General features: G+C 44.8%; 1 protein-coding gene across 2 annotated transcripts; it reads left to right on the top strand.

Moving 5' to 3' along the window:
• Positions 1-678: 678 nt before the first annotated feature.
• FAM110A (family with sequence similarity 110 member A) lies at positions 679-20,969 on the top strand. Of its 2 annotated transcripts, XM_040437183.1 has the most exons (4): positions 679-689; positions 15,038-15,041; positions 17,263-17,299; positions 18,854-20,969. In XM_040437183.1, exon 4 carries the CDS (start codon positions 18,948-18,950, stop codon positions 19,938-19,940), a length of 993 nt encoding a protein of 330 aa, XP_040293117.1. In that variant the 5' UTR covers positions 679-689; positions 15,038-15,041; positions 17,263-17,299; positions 18,854-18,947; the 3' UTR covers positions 19,941-20,969. The 2 variants fall into 2 exon arrangements, with proteins under 2 accessions (XP_040293117.1, XP_040293118.1); XM_040437184.1 differs by lacking the exons at positions 679-689; positions 15,038-15,041 and having other exon boundaries at positions 17,289-17,356.
• The last annotated feature ends 1,498 nt before the right edge of the window (positions 20,970-22,467 follow it).

Raw genomic sequence — 22,467 nt, 5'->3', positions numbered from 1 at the left:
GAACTGAGGTCAAGGACATCTTGGACTTCAGGAAACGTGGTAAGAAAACCTACTACCTGGTGGATTGGAAGGGCTTCGGTCTGGAAGAGAGGTCTTGGGAGCAAGAGGAGAATATTCATGCTCCGGACCTGATAAAAAGGTTCTGTAAAGGGTAAAGGGGGGTACTGTAACAGCGGCTACTGTATGCCGCTCTTCACCCGCTTATCGCCTAGGTCTCGGGCACCGCACTCAGTGGTAACCTGTGGTCGGTGCTCTTCAAAGACCAGCTGGAAGGTAGCCAGAAAAGTCTGCAGATTAGTGGTCTCAGGACCCCCATGTTCCCAGACACCGGGGTCGCCGTAGATGGAACTGTAGAGAAGCGGTTAAGGACTACTGGTTTGGGTCCATATCCTATTTGGGAACATGGAGGTCCAGAGACCAGTAATCTGCAGACTGTCTTGGCTACCTTCCAGCCGGTCTTTGAAGAGCACAGACCACAGGTCACAGCTAAGCGAGTTTCCCGGGACCGCGGCGATAAGCGGGGGAACAGCGGCGTACAGTAGCCGCTGTTACAGAATAGTTGATTACTTACCTAACAGATCCTGCGCCATTGCTATGGTTCTTCCATCAGAGCTCTGTTTTCTTGCAGTGGTGACGTCAAGTGACCACTGCAGCCAGTCACTGGCCTCAGAGGTGCACTGAAGAGGCCAGTGATTGGCTGCAGCAGTAAAGTGTTGTTGATGTGTCGTCATCACTGCAGCCAGGAAAACCGAGGCCTGCCAGGAGAACCAGAACTGAGGTGCAGGCTATGTCAGGTGAGTAATCATCTATTTTCTATTAAAGGTCGATCCCCTGAGTTGTCCGGTTTCCTCCTGATGTGTGATCGCTATGTATCCCCAGCTTTAGGCCTAATACACACAGCTATGTTCATATTTCGGTCCACAAAATACGCGTACATTCCATATTTTTCCCAGCAATAGAAAGGGCTATTCTCCTCCAGAAAATCTGACAAGAACAGGACCTGCTCTGTAATTTGCAGACTGGCTGCATGGATCCGCAAAAATTAGGAATGCGGATAGCACACAGATGTAAAATACAGTCGTGTGCACCTTACTGAGAGTGGGGACAGTATGTGCTGCTGAAAACAGAGTCACTGATGTCATATCATAATTCCTCATGATTACTCATGACTGGCGTGTGTTTACCCCAATATTTGACACCACATTGTACCACTCCTCCAAGGCCTTCTTCACACTTCAGCGTGAATTTAGTGTTGTTATTCACACATCAGTGGAAAAACCATGGAGACCTGCAGAATTTTTGTGATGAGGACTAAACACCCAGTGAAGTCTATGGGTCCATGAACAATGGGACAACACATTTGGCATCAGAGATTAGGATAGGTCATCGGTATTAGGGCTCATGCACACAAACATATTTTCTTTCCGTGTCCGTTCCGTTTTAGTTTTTTTTGCAGACTGTATGCGGAACCATTCATTTTAACGGGTCCGCCAAAAAAACGGAAGTTACTCCGTGTGCATTTCGTTTCCATATGTCCCTTCCGCCAAAAAATAGAACATGTCCTATTATTGGCCGCATTACGGACAAGGATAGGACTGTTCTATTAGGGGCCAGCTGTTCCGTTCCGCAAAATACGAAATGCACATGGACGTCATCCGTATGTTATTGCGGTTCGCAAAATACATACAGTCGTGTGCATGAGGCCTTAAAAAGGTTTTCTGAGATTCTTATACTGATGATCTATCCTCTGGATAGTGAAAAAATGTTGTAGAGCAGCACCCACGGGCCTTATGTCCTTACCGGAATGCACCAGCCATACTACGACCGCAGATCCCCAGCAGTCCACAGATCAGCAATCAATAGACGGTAACGGCAGCATCTCCAGGTATTCCTTTATTAGACGTACTTCAACGAATGTGTACCCAGATTAAATCAAACACAACCGCGATTAATATGACACATTATTGAGACTCATTGTGTATTGGTGTTTTTTTATTAGTGGATGTTGTGACGCCCGATTGATTGCCCCTTTGGAGGTTAGGGATGAGTTATGCATACTATATTATAGATGGGAATATCACTTGTTATTATGCTTGACAAAGGCGACCATGTCGCCGAAACGTTGCATCTTGGCTTTCTGTGTACACATTCGTTGAAGTACGTCTAATAAAGGAATACCTGGAGATGCTGCCGTTACCGTCTATTGATTGCTATGCTCTGGATAGGTCATCAGTATATGATCAGTGAAGGGACCGACCCCCAGGACCCCCACTGATCAGCTGTTTTTAAGAGGCTGTGGCACCCCCTCGTAGCTTGCGCTGTCCATTGTATAGCGGCTGTGCTTGGTCTTACAGCTCAGCCTCTTTCACTTGAATGGGACTGAACTGCCACTAGGCCATGTGGCCCCCACCGATCAATCCCTGTGAGCGCTGGCGCCTTCTTTCAGCTTACCAAGCATAGCGCCATACATTGTATAGCCGCTGTTCTGAGCTGTGCCTAGGCCACATGACACATGTGTCGTCACTGGCCTAGGGAAAACTGAAAGAACGTGGCACTCACAGAACCACCGGTGCCCTCTCAAACAACTGATCGGTGGGGGTCGAACTCCCACCTATCAGATACTGATGACCAGGGTTGCAAACCATCCAGGACAGTCCGTAAAAATAAGCGACTTTTTTTCCTGTGTCTGTTAAAAAATAGAAGTGTCCGTAATTTTTTTTGAGGCTGGTGGTACTTCACTAAATCATTTTGGTGGTAATTATCATCATTTTACAGCTCACAGTAAATGCTGGTAATGAGTTATTATCAGTAGATTGAGCTATAGACATATAGAACTTATAATCTTCATCATTCATTATGGTTTTGCAATTTGTCAGTAAAAAATATTGGCTGTCCGTGATTTTGGGATAAGTTGTACAGAAAGAATAAAAATTCTGGTTGGCAACCCTGCTGATGATCTATCCTCAGGATAGGTCATCGACTCATCAGTATGAAAATCTCAAAAAACCATCTTAACTGAATGGTGTGCCCATGAAGCACCTTTAGAATCAACGCTTAGAGGGGAGAATCACTGTGTAATATGGATGTGATTATGAAACCACTCATGATATCACAGGTGCGGATGTGACTTCATGTGACCTCAAAGAATGATTAACCGCCATATCGCACTGAGATGTAACCCAACTGTGTTGCTGGATTTCCAAAGTGGTTGTGTGTTAAGGGCCTTTTGTGATGGAAATCTTGGAGCAGATGTCAGCTACTCCCATCATTGTCTGCAGGACGCTCTGGTGCAGATCATTTTGGGTGACATATAAGTAGCAGTCAGGCGTCTTTTTAGACAGCCAATCGCTAATTAGATTTTAGCAGAGATAAACATCAGTTATAAAAGGTTTCCCTGAAGACAACAGGAAACAAAAGAAGAAGAGACGACCCCGTCCAGTCCTATGTCATTACTCCACAGAGTGCACCCCTATCCGTTATATACTATAAACAGTGGGGGAGATTTATCAAACTGGTGTAAAGTAGAACTGGCTTAGTTGCCCATAGCAACCAATCAGATTCCACCTTTCATTTTCAGAGCTCCTTTGGAAAATGAAAGGTGGAATCTGATTGGTTGCTATGGGCAACTGAGCCAGTTCTACTTTACACCAGTTTAATAAATCTCCACCAGTATGTCTGTACAAATGCATCAATTGCACATATCTGTAATATTATAAGGAACGCAGTCATATCCCACATAGTGCAAGAGCCCCAGGATATTTTCTGTTTTAACGCCTCACCATTTTCAAGATCGCTGCTTGCAGTCAGTAAATGGAAATATTGGGGTAGATTTAATAATCCTAATGCTTATACTAGACAGTCTAAAATGCGCAAGTTTTATCACAGTGGCCGATGCTGGATAATAAATCTTGAGGCTCTTAGGTGACTTGCTTTATGCCTGATTTTTGGTACAATCTTGGCACATCTAAAGCCAAGCTCCTCGTGCCCCCTTCCCCTCCCCTTGCTGGCCGAAGCAAATAAATGTTTGTGAAAAGTAATAAATGTGGTGCACGACTTTCTAGCTCAGTTTCAGCCAGAATGTTTCTGTCACATTTGCAATAGTACTAAGGCCTCCTGCACACGACCGTATGGCTTTTTCAGTGTTTTGCGGTCCGTTTTTCACGGATCCGTTCCGTTTTTTGTTTCCGTTGTGTTTCTGTTTCTGTTCCGTTTTTCCGTATGGCATATACAGTATACAGTAATTACATAGATAAAATTGGGCTGGGCATAACATTTTCAATAGATGGTTCCGCAAAAAACGGAACAGAAACGGAAGACATACGGATGCATTTCCGTATGTGTTCCGTTTTTTTGCGGACCCATTGACTTGAATGGAGCCACGGAACGTGATTTGCGGGCAATAATAGGACATGTTCTATCTTTAAACGGAACGGAAAAACAGAAATACGGAAACGGAATGCATACGGAGTACATTCCGTTTTTTTTGCGGAACCATTGAAATGAATGGTTCCATATTCGGACCGTATACGGAATGTAAAAAACAGCCAGTAAACAGGGGGGGGGGGAACGGTCGTGTGCAGGAGGCCTAAGGCTGAGTCTACATGGAGATCTTGGCCATCTCACAACGCCAGGACCAAAGATCTGTGTAGCAGTGCAGCCATTGATTGCATAAACACTGCCACCTAGAGGCCAGAATGAACAAGGCAAGCCCAAACAAGAAACAAATTCCAGCAACACCCATTGTGCTGCATATTGCAATATCAATGCTGGTATTATTGTATTACTTCCTCAAGGCAAGCCCTATAAAATATGTAGATAGGCGAGCATAGCCAGACATTGTAATCTATAACCTGCTAATGTTAGCAATTTTCTATATCCTTATATAGTCTGCGGTAATTAAAAAAAAAAAACGTATAATTAGCAGCTAGAGGCAGATTGTAAGGATGGTGTTAGGTAAAGGCTTCCTTATTTAGCTTGGCTGTAATATGTAGAATATCATTAAATACTATTTAGGAGATGAGAAGTTATAATATGAAGTTACTCCCTATACTAACACTCCCCTTCTAATATGAAGTTACTCCCTATATTAACACTCCCCTTCTAATATGAAATCGCTCCCTATATTAACACTCCCTTCCTATGTTACACGTGTTCCTCAGCCCAAAATAATATTCATATTCCTAGTTGTTGGGACTCTATACTGTAGGAGACCATATATTACAAACCTATCCATTGACTTATTTAATACCAGATATTCAGGGGTGCACCTAGCCTTTCTGCTGCCTGAAGCGAAAACTGAAATGGCGCCAATGCCAATTTCTCAACCTTACCCCTTCCCTCCAGCCCCAGACATTACATACAAAGCTATAAAACATACAGGGTAAAACAGCCCCACGTACCTCTTACATCCAGTGACTTCTCCTCTGATGTAGACGTTCTCTTTCTTTATCATCTTCATTCAGACCAGACCGCCAGGATGATTTCTTTCAGCCATTTCTTGTCTCTGCAGAGTTTGACAACTACTTTTCCATCCTCCTCCCCACCTTCTGAATACCCCATCCTGCCACCTCTAATACTTTGCCCGCTGTGCTCCCCAATGCTATACTGCAGAAACAGTCCCCCTGAAAATACTATTACCACACAGATAGTTCCCCTTCAATAATTATTGGTAGACAGTGCCCTAAAAAATAACTGTGCCCAGCAAATTTTACCCCCAGAAGTAATAATTCCCCCTATAATGTTTGCCGGTACAAAAAGTGACACCTTATAATGTTTTCCAGTAAAATAATTTCCCCTTGCAATGTTTGCCAGTACAAAAATGCTTCACAATATACCTTATACCAGCTGTACATATATAATTATATACAGAAGATACCCAGGTTATACCAGCATGGTCCATATCACTATATACAAGAAGATGTATAACTTATACCAGCTGTACATATATAATTATATACAGAAGATACCAGGTTATACCAGCATGCTCCATATCACTATATACAAGAAGATGTATAACATATACCAGCTGTACATATATAATTATATACAGAAGATGCCCAGGTTATACCAGCATGGTCTATATCACTATATTAAAAAATTATAACGTATGCCAGCTGTACATATATAATTATATACAGTAGATACCCGGGTTATATCAGCATGGTCCATATTGCTATATACAAGAAGATGTATAACTTATACCAGCTGTACATATATAATTATATACAGGAGATGCCCAGGTTATACCAGCATGGTCTATATCACTATATACAAGAAGATGTATAACTTATACCAGCTGTACATATATAATTATATACAGGAGATGCCCAGGTTATACCAGCATAGTCCATAACACTATATACAAGAAGATGTATAACTTATAGCAGCTGTATATATATAATTATATACAGAAGATGCCCAGGTTATACCAGCATGGTCTATATCACTATATACAAGAAGATGTATAACTTATAGCAGCTGTATATATATAATTATATACAGAAGATGCCCAGGTTATACCAGCATGGTCCATATCACTATATACAAGATGTATAACTTATACCAGCTGTACATATATAATTATATACAGTAGATACCCAGGTTATACCAGCATGGTCCATACCACTATATACAAGAAGATGTATAACATATACCAGCCGTACATATATAATTATATACAGAAGATGCCCAGGTAATACCAGCATGGTCCATACCACTATATACAAGAAGATGTATAACTTATACCAGCCGTACATATAGAATTATATACAGAAGATGCCCAGATTATACCAGCATGCTCCATATCACTATATGCATGCCTTACCAGCACATATAGATTGAATACTGATGATATCACACTTTATTAGGGGAGTCTATTACTTGTATGTGATTACTACCACCTGATGGATTAAGGTACAAGTTCTGACAGTTCGTAGTGACGGGGCCAGGATGTGTGAGTGACTGTGATTTTGGCCGTGGTATGAGTCAGGATGAGATTTTAATACTACACCCATTGTGCTTGTAGCCATAATAAAACACTATCATCATACTAATAATAATTTTTTTTATTTCTACAGTGCCAACACGTTAGCACTTTACAATCAACAGGTACATATACAGTCAAAATCAGACATTACAGAGTATCAAACTAAGGGTCCATTCACACGTCCGTTTTTTCTTTCCTGATCTGTTCCGTTTTTTTGCGGAACAGATCAGGACCAGATCTGGACCCATTCATTTTCAATGGGTCCTGGAAAAAATCGGACAGCACAATGTGTGCTGTCCGTTTCCGTTGTTCCGTTCCGCATGTCCGTTTAAATATAAAACATGTCCTATTCTTTTCCACAAAATTCGGATCCTGGTACAATACAAAGTCAATGGATCCGCAAAAAACGGAAGACATTCGGATGTCATTACGTATGTCATCCGTTTTATGCGGATTCCGTTCCTGGAAATTACATTTTAATTTTTTTTTTATTTTTCAAAGAAATCCAAACAACTTTATTTGCTTATTGAAATTTATACATGTTTCAGTTTTTTTGCGGATCCGCAAAAAACGGATGACATACGGAAACATTTTCAGGAACAACGGATCCGCAAAAAACGGACCGAAAATCGGGATATAGAAAAATACTGTCGTGTAAATGTAGCCTAATAGGTAAAGGGGTTCTGCAGTTAGTTTTAACTGATGATCTATCCTTTGGATAGATCATCAGCACCTGATCGGCGGGGGTCTGACATCCGGGACCCCCGCCGATCAGCGCCGCTGCCTTCTCAAACAGCTGATCGGCGGGGGTCCCGGGTGTCGGACCCCCGCCGATCAGATGCTGATGATCTATCCAGAGGATAGATCATCAGTTAAAACTAACTGCAGAACCCCTTTAACTATTCAGAAAAAAGGCGTGAGGGCCCTGATCACAAGAGCTTACAATCTATGAGGAAATAGAGGTGACTTTAAAGGTGAAAGTGCTTTCATCACCAGGAAACTTTATATAGGCGCAACCCAAGTCAAGCAGATTACAGGGGCTGGATATGATTTACCTGTCATGTGTCCCATGCACGGTGACCTGGTTTTTTAGGGGAACTGTCTGTGGTGCTAAGGTGGAGCTCCTGAGTCAGTCAGCCCTGCCCTGAAATCCAGCAACCTCTGCCATGCTCTGAGAGATTGCCTGGTCACAACTGGCATGTTAGAACCTGTTGCACGCACACAATTTATACCTACCTGGCATATTCAGATTCTTAAAGACATATAGGTCATTAGTAGAGGACATTGAGGCCTTCTGATTTGTTTTGGTGACATAGATGCAATTATTATCATATACTAGATCATTTAGGCCTCCTGCACACGAACGTGTGCGCCCCGTGGCCGTGCTGCGTGGGGCACTTTAATGGGTCTGCGTTCTATGTTCTATCTTTTTGCGGAACGGCACTCTGTAGTGCTTCCGTAGGGTTCCGTTCTGTATCATTCCGCATCTCTGGATTTGCGGACCCATTAAAGTGAATGAGTCCGCATCTATGATGCGGAATGCACACGGAACGGTGCCCGTGTATTGCGGATCCGCAAATGCGGTCCGCAATACGGGAACAGGACACCTACAGTCCTGTGCAGGAGGCCTTAGGTTTGTGTCATGCAAAAAAAAAAAAATATTCATTAGAGCTGAGTGCTTAAGGCCTCTTTCACATTGAGCTTGACGGATTAGGTCCGGATGTGTTCAGGGTGCGTTCAGTGATGAAACTCGCACCATTTTGCAAGTAAGTTCAGTCAGTTTTGTCTGCAATTGCGTTCAGTTGTTCAGTTTTTTTCCGCGCGGGTGCAATGCGTTTTGATGCGTTTTTCACGCGCGTGATAAAAAACTGAAGGTTTACAAACAACATCTCTTAGCAACCATCAGTGAAAAACGCATTGCTGCCGCACTTGCTTCCGGATTCAATGCGTTTTTCTCGGAAGCACCATTCACTTCTATAGGGCCAGGGCTGCGTGAAAAACGCGGAATATAGAACATGCTGCATTTTTCACGCAACACAGAACTGATGCGTGAAAAAAAAAAGCTCATGTACACAGACCCATTGAAATGAATGGGTCAGGATTCAGTCCGGGTGCTATGCGATCACGCATTGCACCCTCGCGGAAAACACGCTTGAGTGAAAGGGGCGTAAGGGTATGTGCAGGCGTCAATATTACTGGCTTCACAACCCCTTTAATACCGTGATAGTGTTGTCACTCATATGCTGCATTTTAAGTAAAGTGTTCCTGTGGTTTCTGGTACTGTATATGTGTGTACAAGATGAATAGCATTATTCCTGACCGATACATGACTTGTGTCCTACATTTTCACCAGTTTTCCAATCTGCAAGATCCATCTGTAATGGTCACTTTTCCCTGAGCTAGCGGGTAGAGACTAGCTGCTATGATGTCTCCCATACACCGCACACATAGAGGAGAAACTGCTCCCCTATTTCTATATCTCTATCTGCATCTCTTTGTTGCACATCTGCCTAAGCAGCAGCAATCTCTCTGTGTGTGTCTCTGCCTCTGTCTCTCTCCAGCAGCTCTCTGATTCTCAACCCCTTGAGCAGCACGTAACCTGATTCCTCAGTGAGCTGATGGTTAGTCTTCACTGAAGACAAGAATGAATGATCAGTGCCGGAGGCAGTGAGAATCAGGAGAAGAGTCTGATAAGTGGAGAAAGAGGGATTTTTCTGTAATTAGATATTTTACAAAGTTTCTTCACTTCTCTTGTACTGATTTATATTTAAAAAAAAATGAATGTATAGTTACAAACCTGCTAGATTTCTTGCGACTGCCCTGTCACAACAACTTGGTTGCAAGATAATCCCATTAATTTTGCTATCCAGGCAACACTACACCACAATATTTGGCCATTTGATGTGTAATTTCTTTTATTATTTTTCTCTCTGACTGTAAGCTCTTAGGAACAGTGAGTCTTTTGTTGTGTATATGCTGTATGATTATTATTGTTATCAGGTCAGTGGAACTTCCCTGTGACATTGCACTGTCCATGGAAATTCTCACTAGAGATGAGTCTATGTGTAAGAACAAATGGAGTGACGACCGTACGTGGCTGACACCTTGCCCACGCAAAGTTGTTTTTGTTCATATAGCTTGTCGACCGGTCATACAATTTTTCCAGTACGGGTAAAGTTTACCAGCAAACCATGAAGCCATTTAAAGTTTTTTCCTGGAGTAGAATATTGATGACCTAGCCTCAGGTGATCGGTGTGGGTCTGACACCTGTCACAGGCAAGGATCAGATGTTTGAAGAGATTGTGGAGCTCTGGTGAGCGCTGCGGCTACCTCACTGCTTACTAAGCACAGCGCCGTACATTTTATAGTGGCTGTGCTTGGTATTGCAACCCAGGCCCATTAATTTGAATGGGACTAAGCTGCACCTAGACCATTTGACGTGACATCACTGTCCTAGGAAGAGGAACGTGACATTAATTGCAAGAGACAGACCACACCGATCTGAAATAGATGACCTATCCTGAACACGGGGCATCAATGTTCTACTCAAGAAAAAAGGGTATACTCACATGTGGCAGTTGTTTAAAACTGCATAGGAACAAAATAGATGTGGTTTTGTGGTGCACTAAATGGTCACATAGTTTTTACATATGAAAAATATTTATTTTATGTTTTACCTGTAAAAATTGCAAAGCCGTGGCATATTGCTGTAAAACCACATGCCGGATTTCAGGTGCGATTTGCAGGATCATTGCCAGCTAGTGAGCTGCATTCGCAAGCAGCAATAATCACTGTTTTTTGGGATGAGCAATCATTACTACGATCATTTCTTCCCATACAATATCTATGTATGGGTGGTCAATTGAGGGTTAAAAAAATAATAATAATAACTCACCTTCTCCTCTTGATCGCGTAGCTGCCGGTCTCTTCTTACTTCTTTAATCATGAGCTGCCGGCTAAAGGACCTGTGGTGACGTCATTGCTTGTCCACAGTACATCCCTGTTTATGGGGACGGATCCGTTTGAAGTTGACACAATATGGCTCAATTTTCAAACGGATCCGTCCCCCATTGACTTTCAATGTAAAGTCAAAACGGATCCGTTTGCATTATCATGAACAAAAAATAAATAAAATAAAAATAATTTATTTATTTTTTTTTTTTTTTCATGGTAATGCAAACGGATCCGTTCTGAACGGATCTAAGCGTTTGCATTATAGGAGCGGATCCGTCTGTGAAGATACCAGACGGACCCGCTCTGAACGCAAGTGTGAAAGTAGCCTTACATTGTAAGTCTGGATGGATCCGTTTGCCTCCGCACGGCCAGGCGGGCACCCGAACGCTGCAAGCAGCGTTCAGGTGTCCGCCTGCTGAGCGGAGCGGAGGACAAACGGAGCCAGACTGATGCATTCTGAGCGGATCCGCCTCCACTCAGAATGCATTAGGACTGGACGGATCCGTTCGGGGCCGCTTGTGAGCCCCTTCAAACGGAGCTCACAAGCGGAGCCCCGAACGCTAGTGTGAAAGTAGCCTTACACAGGACAAAGTACTGCTGACTAGAGATGGCCTTGCAGTTCGCCCGGCGGGCGTTTCGCGGCAAACTTTGCGTGTTCGCGATTCGCCGAACATGCGAACATATGAAGATATTCGCGCCCGTCATATTCTTTTACTTTGTGGAGAACTTTGACCCATGACACATCCATCAGGTGGTACAGGACAGCCAATTGAGACGTTTCAGCACATGGACATACCCCCTACCTTATAAATAAACCTGATCTGGCCGCCATTTCAAATTCAGTGTTTTGCCAGTGTAAGGAGAGGTTGTTGTGTGGAGCAGGGACAGAGACTGTTAGGGACACCAAACGCTAGCTAATAGGGCCACAAAAGTCTTTTTAAGGACTAGTATAGGTGTGCTATCGATAGGTGTGATATACAGAGGGGTGCGATATACTTAGGCCCCTTTCACACGAGCGCGACGGATTAGGTCCGGATGCGTTCACGGTGCGTTCAGTGAAACTCGCACTATTTTGCAAGCAAGTTCAGTCAGTTTTGTCTGCGATTGCGTTCAGTTGTTCAGTTTTTTCAGCGCGGGTGCGATGCGTTTTGATGCGTTTTTCACGCGCGTGATCAAAAACTGAAGGTTTACAAACAACATCTCTTAGGCCCATTTCACACAGGTGAGTATTCCGCGCGGGTGCAATGCGTGAGGTGAACGCATTGCACCCGCACTGAATCCGGACCCATTCATTTCTATGGGGCTGTGCACATGAGCGGTGATTTTCACGCATCACTTGTGCGTTGGTTGAAAATCGCAGCATGCTCCTCTTTGTGCGTTTTTCACGTAACGCAGGCCCCATAGAAATGAATGGGGTTGCGTGAAAATAGCAAGCATCCGCAAGCAAGTGCGGATGGAGTGCGATTTTCTCGCACGGTTGCTAGGTGACGATCGGGATGGAGACCCGATCTTTATTATTTCCCCTTATAAAAAACTGAATGTGGTACCCAGACCCGAACTTCTTCACAGAAGTTCAGGTTTGGGTTCAAGGTTGTGTAGATTGTATTATTTTCCCTTATAACATGGTTATAAGGGAAAATAATAGCATTCTGAATACAGACTGCATAGTACAATAGGGTTGGAGGGGTTAAAAAAAAAAAAATATATAATAATTTAACTCACCTTAATACACTTGTTCGCGCAGCCGACATCTCTTCTGTCTTGTTCTATGAGAAATAGGACCTTTGATGACGTCACTACGTTAATTTTTTTTTTTAACCCCTCCAGCCCTATGATACTATGCATTCTGTATTCAGAATGCTATTATTTTCCCTTATAACCATGTTATAAGGGAAAATAACACAATCTACACAACCTTGAACCCAAACCTGAACTTCTGTGAAGAAGTTCGGGTCTGGGTACCACATTTAGTTTTTTATCACGCACGTGCAAAACGCATTGCACCCGCGCGATAAAAACTGAACAACGGAACGCAATCGCAGTCAAAACTGACTGCAATTGGGTACCTACTCGCACGGGTTTGCCGCAACGCATCCGGACCTTATTCGGACACGCTCGTGTGAAAGAGGCCTTAGGCCCCTTGCAGACGAACGTGTCCGGATTAGGTCTAGATGCGTCCCGGAACGCAATTGCAGTCAGTTTTGACTGCGATTGCGTTCCGATGTTCAGTTTTTATCGCGGGTGCAATGTGTTTTGCACGCGCGTGATAAAAAACCGACTGTGGTACCCAGACCCGAACTTCACAGAAGTTCAGGTTTGGGTTAGTTGTAGTGTAGATTGTATCATTTCCCCTTATAACATGGTTATAAGGGAAAATAATAGCATTCTGAATACAGAATGCATAGTAAAATAAGGCTGGAGGGGTTAAAAAAAATAATAAAAATTTAACTCACCTTAATCCACTTGTTCGCGCAGCCGGCATCTCTTCTGTCTTCATCTGTGAGCAATAGGACCTTTGATGACGTCACTGCGTTCATCACATGGTCCATCACACAAACCATGGTGATGGATCATGTGATGAGCGTAGTGACGTCATCAAAGGTCCTATTGCTCACAGATGAAGACAGAAGAGATGCCGGATGCGCGAACAAGTGGATTAAGGTGAGTTCAATTATTTTAAAAAAAAAATTAACCCCTCCAGCCCTTTTTTACTATGCATTCTGTATTCAGTATGCTATTATTTTCCCTTATAACCATGTTATAAGGGGAAATAATAATGTTAGGGTCCCCACCCCGATCGTCACCTAGCAACCGTGCGTGAAAATCGCACCGCATCCGCACTTGCTTGCGGATGCTTGCGATTTTCACGCAACCCCATTCATTTCTATGGGGCCTGCGTTACGTGAAAAACGCACAAAGAGGAGCATGCTGCGATTTTCACGCAACGCACAAGTGATGCGTGAAAATCACAGCTCGTGTGCACAGCCCCTTAGAAATGAATAGGTCAGGATTCAGTGCGGGTGCAATGCGTTCAACTCACGCATTGCACCCGCGCGGAATACTCGCCCGTGTGAAAGGGGCCTTATACTTTTATAATGAGTCAAAAACACATAGATCTATATAGTGATCACCTGGAAGTCAGGGTCCTAGGGGCTTACTAGGGCCATTTTTATATAGGGTAAGGTTCCGGACGGGGTTGCTCTTATCAGGGCAGGTGGTCTGTGGTTAGGCTATCAGGGTCAGAATAGCACCCCCCTGTAGGGCAATATCAGGGACAGTTCTTTGCCCACCCTGTCCTTCAATACCACATCATCATCTAGCCCAGGGATAGATATTTTTTGCTTTCCCTCCGGGATTCATGGATGTGCACTGGAACCCCCCGGATTGTGGCAAGACATATGGTTTCTGATTTGGTGCCTCCGAGCACCTGATTTATTGCTGCCGAGCACTTGTTATTGCCTACCACATCTATGCTTTTTGCTTAACTTTAATAATTTATTTGATTTTCATTTTGAGGGATATCTTTTCAATTCACACGTCCGCAAAATGGGTCCGCATCATTCCGCAATTTTACGGAACGGGTGCAGACCCATTCATTTTCAATCGGGCCGGAATGTGCTGTCCGCATCCGCATTTGCGGATCCACATCCGCATTTGCAGATCCGCATTTCCGCATCCATGCTTCCTTTTCCGCCAAAAAATAGAACATGTCGTATTCTTGTCCGCAATTGCAGACAAGATTAGGCATTTTCTATTATAGAGCCGGCGATGTGCGGTCTGCAAATTGCGCAATGCACATTGCCGGTGTCTGTGTTTTGCGGATCCGCAAAACACTTACGGACGTGTGAATGGACCCTCACAGTTACATTATTAAAGGTTACGTTTTATCTTTATGCATATTCTAATGGATTGCCTTCCTTGTACAATGTTATAATATACTTTCTATGTTAGAAAGTATATTATAGTGCATTTGTATTGTGCGGCAGTTGTGTGCGGTTCTGCTGCGATACCGCAGGTATATCGAGGGACAAGCGTTATTGGAACAAATAATTTCTACTGGTGTGATATACCAGTCGTCCCCCAAAAAACTGATTGAAGCGGGGTGTTATATACCAATATTCTTAATTTATAGTTCATTTAGGTACTGTATAGTGCATTTACGCATGCGCGTACGCAAAAATTATATTGCCGATATTTCGCATTGAAAAAAATAATAAATGGAGATCGCAAATTCGAGTAATACATCTGGTATGTCACTGTCCATGTTGTGGGACTATTTGTGCATTTCTAGTAATTATTTCTTGGCTGCAAATATGAGCTGAAGGTTCTTCAGGTTCGCCTGCCATTAAAATGAATGGGACCCGCCGCGAACTTGCGGTTCGTGAACATTTGATCGCGTTCGCGAACCGTCCCGGCAGATGTTCGTCCATCACTACTGCTGACTAAAGGTTCGGCTACTTTATCCCAATGAAATGCTCCGATGCTCATGTCACAGGGGCTGAGTGGGTGAAGAAGGGGATCTGCTCTGAACCTGAATAACCCCTTTAAGGGCTCATTCAAATTTGCGAATTAGATGCGGACCCATTCACTTCTATGGGGCCCCAAAAGATGCAGACAGCACTCTATGTGCTGTCTGCATCTTTTCTTCCATTCCACGACCCCACAAAATAAATAAAACATGTCCTATACTTGTCAGTGAAAATCGGGACGTGGCCCCATTGAAGTCTATGCAGAATGCAATCCTTTTTTTTGCGGACATGCTGAACTGACCGCAAAAACACGGATCCACATTTTTGCAGACCGCAATAAACGTATGGCCATGTGGATGAGCCTTAAGGCCTTTTGCACACGACCGTATGTATTTTTTGGTCCTCAAAAAACGTATCCGCAAAAAATACGGTTGACATCCAATGCAATTCGTATTTTGCGAAACAGAACAGCTGGCCCCTAATAGAACAGTACTATCCTTGTCCGTAATGCGGACAATAATAGGACATGTTCTATTTTTTTATGCGGAACGGAAATATGGAAACAGATTGCACACGGAGTACCTTCCGTTTTTTTTGTGGACCCATTGAAATGAATGGTTCCGTATACGGTCCGCAAAAATAACGGAACGGAAACGGAATGAAAATACGTTCGTGGGCATGAGGCCTTAGGCTGTATTACACAAGCTGATATTTCAGCCGATAATCGCTAACGAGTGTTTGCATGAACACTTGTTAGAGATCATCTTGCAGTGTAATACTGCTGCTGATTGGCCAAGGATGAGAAAGCGCTCGTTGCTGGCGGCAGATCGTGCTAATAGCGATCTGCCACCGGCAAACCACTAGACAGTATGGGGACGAGCAATGGCATAGCGATCACTCCTCCCCTATGCTGTGGAGGAAATCGCTGCATGTAATAGCAGTGGTTTCCTTCGCTAGTTAGCGAGCGATTGCTGGGAGGGAACGCTTCCGTCCTGACAATCGCTTGCTGATCTGCCTGTCTAGGGCTAGAGCTACACAATTATATTTGTCGTGCAACATATTTTATAATGCTAGTCTATGGTGTCACACTGCAACATGCGACGTGCTGCGACAAAATAATCCATCTTGGATTGTGTCGTGTCGCAGTCTCAGCACATCGCATGTCGCAGTGTGACACCATAGACTAGCATTATAAAATATGGTGTGTGACATGAATGTCAACTCGGGCGACACATGTTGCAGTGTAGCTGTACCCTACATGTTGCCGTCTAGCCCTAGCCTAATACAGGCTTTAGGCCTCTTGCACACGACTGTATTTTCATTCCGTTTCCGTTCCATTTCCTTATTTCTGTATTTCCGTTTCCGCTATAAGATAGAACTTATCCTATTATTGTCCGCATAACGGACAAGGATAGTACTGTTCTATTAGGCACCAGCTGTTCCGTTCCGCAAAATACAGAATTCACACGGATGTCATCCGTATTTTTTGTGGATCAGTTTTTTACGGACTGTAAAATACATACAGTCATGTGCAAGAGACATTACTCTGTTACTTAAGCAACTACAAGTCCCAGCAGGCCATGCTAGAACTTACTGACCTCTCTGCTATGCCTGCTAGTTTATTTGGCTGTCTATGCTCAGATTCCAGTGCTGAAATTACATATTTTTATATTTATATTTTATAATTACAAATTTGTTTTACTTCAGTTTACAGTCTCCAAGTGAAAGGCAGTTGTCAGCACATGGGAGTCAGCCAGGCCACCGATGGTTAAACGCTGGAGGAGACAGAGATGATTAGTCAGACAGGAAGAGGTGTGCAGAGCTCAGAGGTAGGGGTGGAGGCAGACTGAGGAGCAGGTGAGGAGGCCTCCTCCAGGACACTGCTGTGCAGGTAGGTAGCCGGAATAAAGGATCACACTGCTGTGTAGAGAGGGACGATACTGTGTAGGTAAGTAGCTGGAGTAAGGGATACTATGTGTAGGTAGGTAGCTGGAGTAACCGGTAGTGCTGCTGTGTTAGTGGGGCGCAGCAGTAAAGCTGACCATACAGAGAGACTGTGTGGCCAACAGCTGTCTCTTCCAATACCCCCCATATACCTACCTACCTACATACATGCATGCTTAGCCTAGCATGCATGTGTTGTTTATGGCCCTATGCTGTGTAGATGGGTCCAAGCAGTAAGGGATAGCTCTGTTGTATAGGTAAGGTCACAGCAGTAAGGGATGGCTCTGCTGTTTAGGTAGGTAGCTGCAGTAAGGGATGATTCTGCTGTGTAGGTAGGTAGCTAGAGCAAGGGATGGCTCTGCTGTGTAGGTTGGTAGGTAGCTGCATTAAGGGATCATTCTGCCGTGTAGGTAGGTAGCTAGAGCAAGGGATTGCTCTGCTGTGTAGGTAGGTAGGTAGCTGCAGTAAGGGATGGCTCTGCTGTGTAGGTAGGTAGCTACAGCAAGGGATGGCTCTGCTGTGTAGGAGCAGCAGTAAGGCGTTGCACTGCTGTGTAGTCGGAGGCACAGGGCACCATATGTGTGGATATCCTGGGATTTGAACCCATTGAACTCACTTTCTTCTGCAGCCGGGGAGGGGATAATTAATCTTTAAATCTAATTGTCTCCTTTCTCTCTTTTTTGGGGGATGCCGCCCCTTCCCCCATCCGCCTGCCCTCCCTTCTGTGTCGACCTGATGGACAGGTCATTGTGATTGTCCCCGGGTGATTCGGCTAACCCTCCCTTCAGCAGCACTTATCTCCCCAGAGGAGGTGGCAGAAATGTCTGTGGCACCAGCCCCCAATCCCAGAGAATGTGGGTCACCGGTTGCCCTGGTGATGCTGCCCCCCCCCCCACTATTAGCAGCAGTTTGCCGTGCCCTGTCAAGTGACGATGGTCTGTGTCACCCGCTGTGATGAATACGGCTAGGGGACGGTGCATGTGTCTATCTGGAGGGGGCTCTGCTTCTGTGCAGTGCCAGGGGCTGCCTTAGACTTTGGAGAAGTTTCACTAGTCATGTAAATGTACCATCGCCCCACTGTGTCAGCGGCAATCAGGTCTGTGGTGTGAATCCTGGGTAATTCCTGACCGCAGTGCTCCCTGATCAATACATATTCAGTGACGTGGAATTTTCCAGCCATTGAACTGCAGCTCGGGGACAGATGTCTATAAAAGGGGGGCTCAATCAGAGGAGGGAGGTGCGGGGTTGGTAGCATTGCTGCCAGCAACTGCCATAGGGAGTGGGTGGGAGCTGCACAGTTTGAAGAGGTGACTGTGGCAGGGATTGGGCAGGAGGAGCAGGAGAGGGTGGAGGGCTGCACGGTGAATGGGAAGCGCAGGCCCGCCCTCGGCTGCAGCCTGTGGCTTTGTGTGTGTGATGCTGTCAGACCGGCAAACACTTGTAAACTGCACAAGAGACGGATGAGTTAATATTCTCTCTCCTGCATTGCACATTTTTCCAGGAGGAGCTATTGATCCGGGACGCTGACTGGATTGTGGGATGTTAAGATTTGCAGAAAAGGCACCAAGACTGAACTCTGCTGAGGAATAATCGCCATGTCCGTGGGCACGTTACAGTCCGCAGGGATGGGTGCCCCACTAACTTCCGTGATGCCCTTCCGTATCCTCAACAAAGGTCCCGAATACTTTCGACGGCAGGTGGAGAATGGAGCTCGGAAACCCAGTGCGGTGGAGAGACTGGAAGCCGATAAAGCCAAGTACGTGAAAAGCAAACAAGTAGTCAGCACCAGACAAGAACCGGTCAGGCCCGTGCTGTCCCGGCAGCCGCTCTTTTCCCCGGGTGTTCGGAGAGTGCTGCTGACCCCCAACCGCAGGTGCTCCCCGACTGTAACTAGGGGGGACAATAGAGGTGCCAAAAACTCTTTAAATCTGGAAATTCTTAATAACTTGATAAACATTTGTGACAGTCCCCTGACTTCTCCTCGGGCAGATAAGGTTCCTTGGCAAGATGCTGAGAAGCCACAAAATTCATCCACCCCAAGCACACCAGTCAGCCACCGGACGCCCGGCACCACGGCTGTACGCAGAGTGGACGTTCGCCCTGGCGATGCACCTCATCCTTCCGCTTGTCCAGATATCCTCATCACCCTAGCGGTCGAGTCTCCTGCCAAATCATGCCTCCCAACGGACAGCCCCCTCTACTCGCCCGCTGGTACCCCAAACGAAAAAGGAAAAAAGCAAACCCTTCTGCATCGTTCCAAGTCCGACCTGAGCGACCGGTACTCCCGGGCCAGTGCCGACCTAGAACGTTTTTTCAATTACTGCGGCTTGGATCCCGGGGAGGTTTCCAACATTGGAGCGGAGCATTTGGTCCGGGCCAGTTCAGATATTGTGTCCGTCAAGTTCCACAGCGTCAGCGCAGAAAGCTCTGAGTATGCGCAATCCCAAGTCAGCGCAGGCACCCCCGAAGAGACGACGGCAACCACACGTATTCCTTATGGGATTTCAATCATTGAACGTAACGCCAGGGTTATAAAATGGCTGTATGGATTACGGCAAGCCAGAGAGGTCCAAAAGCTGTCTGCGTAGCAGGAGGACGGGACCCTGTTGGAGACTGGACTGTGTTACATGTGGTACTACCCGTCTGGGAGTACTGAAGACCTTGTTTCGTAGTGTTAAATATAAACTGTTGTTCTCCCCCCTATCCGGCTACTGCAAAACTACAGCCCCCATCGTTCACTGACAGCTGAGGGCTGTCAGGGCATGTTGGGAGTTGAACTTTTGCCATAGAATGGGAGATCCCTGATAAAAAATATTCTGCTGGTATTGGTAAATTGACATCAAGCCCAGTATTATCCATGCACAACCTGTAGACATGCATACATGCATGTTGAGACTTGTAGTACCCTACCCGCTGTACGACCACCGATTCTGTCCGGGCTCCAGCATGCAGTTAATGTTGTATAGAAGTACACATACTTTTCAGTCATTTTTGATAAATGATGCTGGATCATGCCTTAACCCCGTCACCCCCTGATTTCCTTGAATCTGATCATCTCAGCTCTGAGCAGGTAGCAGTCTCTGTCATACATTGTGTGAGCCTAAAGTCTACAGCGCACCCCGCAAGACCAAGCACAGCACCCCCTACCTGGTCTGTGCTGTGTAGGGTGTAGCCTGGTGGTTTACAGGGGCTTATTACATAGCATTGGTCTTCTCAGCTCCTCCTGCACTGCATTTCGTGGAGACAGGTCTTCTTTAAGCCAAGTAGCACAATGCACACCAGCATTTCAGTAGTTGTTTAGGTCTTGGAATTGATTGATTGCACCTTTCTTTGTGCTAGATGTAGTAAAGCGGAGTTTGTCATTTAACACCCTATAATGCAGTAGAATTACTTTGAGCCCTTATGTAACATTGGAAATGTGCCAAATGACAAACTCTGCTCTGCTACATCTGGAAAAGTTAGTTCTTCTGCATGTAGAAACTGTGTAAGGGTACTTTCACACTTGCGGCAGAGGATTCCAGCAGGCAGTTCCGTCGCCGGAACTGTCTGGCGGATCCGGAAATCCGGATGCAAACGGATGGCATTTTGTCAGACGGATCCGTCTGACAAATGCATTGAAATACCGGATCAGTCTCTCCGGTGTCTGGAAAAACTGATCCGGTATTTATTTATTTTTTTTGCATTTTTAAAGGTCTGCCCATACGCAGACCGGAAATCCGGATCCGTTTTGCCGGAACATTTGGGGCCGGATCCAGCATTAATGCATTTCAATGGAAATTAATGTTCAAGATTTTTGGCCGGAGAGAAAACTGCAGCATGCTGCGGTATTTTCTCCGGCCGAAAAACGTAAGAGGGACTGAACTGATGCATCCTGAACGGATTGCTCTCCATTCAGAATGCATTTGAATAAAACTGATCATTTTTTTTTTCCGGTATTGAGCCCCTAGGACGGAACTCAATGCCGGAAAAGAAAAACGCTAGTGTGAAAGTACCCTAAGCAACATGCTGCATAGGAGCACTCTGTTTTAGTGTCTTTTATCTGTTCTCATTTTTATTCCCAGTACAAATGTTCAGCCGCTCATCTCATCCAGTCAGGTTCTTAAAAGATGGCATTTGCATATCGCTAAGCGTCCGTTGCATTTATGTAAATAACTTTCCAATAGAAAGGGGTTTTTCATTTTTATGTAAGAAAAGCTCAATCCTTGTACAATGAAACGTTCTGCAACTTTCTAACAGACAAATGATCCGCTTGCTGACTGTGAATGGAAACCTCCCAGAGACTGATTCTGTCCAGCTATCACAGGTGCTAGGCTCTTGACAGTATGCCATATCTCTTTCTTGTAACAATCTCTCAGCTGTGACATGGTCACGATGGTTTTTCAGCTGCTGAAATTACCCCAGTCAAAAACAGCAAGCAGAGATCTTGTAAATAGTAAATTAAACATACATTTAAAGGTTACAGAACTATTCATTATGCAATAGATAAAAGTAATACTCATCAAAATGGAAACCTCCTTTTAAAGGGGTTGTGCACTTTTGGGGGGTTGACGCCATCTTGGCTCGCTTGGAACGTCCTCAGATGTGGTGGTCTGCAGCTTTAGCCTAAGGGCTAATGCACACGAACTTGCCGTTTTTAGCGGTCCGCAAATTGCGGATCCGCAAAAAACGGATGCCGCCCTTGTGCCTTCCGCAATTTGCGGAAAGGAACAGGAGGCCCATTATAGAAATGCCTATTCTTGTCCGCAAAACGGACAAGAATAGGACATGCCTCATAATTTTTGCGGACCCATTTCAATGAATGGTTCCGTATACAGAATCAAAATACGGCCCGTATACGGAACGCAAAAAACGTTCGTGTGCATGATCCCAAGTAGTAAACAAGTTCAATGCAGTGAAAAGGACAAGGACTTGGTGGTCAAAGCGGTTTTTCTGATGGACATTGCATAATAGAATTGTCTACCTGCCGTCACCACTAGGGGGAGCTAGCTGAAAACTGTTTATAAATTTGTCAATAATAACACAGTATGTGCTAAGCTCCACCTAACTGCAGGTAGAAAAGAATACCATGTAAGGTTGTCTAAGCATCAGAGGAGCTCTGCCCCCCTATAAAGATAT

This window comes from Bufo bufo, chromosome 6 (genome assembly GCF_905171765.1).
Source record: "Bufo bufo chromosome 6, aBufBuf1.1, whole genome shotgun sequence".
NCBI lineage: Eukaryota > Metazoa > Chordata > Amphibia > Anura > Bufonidae > Bufo > Bufo bufo.
Note: the sequence above shows the minus strand (reverse complement) of the source record. Positions and strands in the feature narration are given on the sequence as shown.

Bases quoted from the DNA above. Each gene is read 5' to 3' on its own strand.
- FAM110A (XM_040437183.1), top strand. From the start codon at position 18,948: ATGTCCGTGGGCACGTTACAGTCCGCAGGGATGGGTGCCCCACTAACT.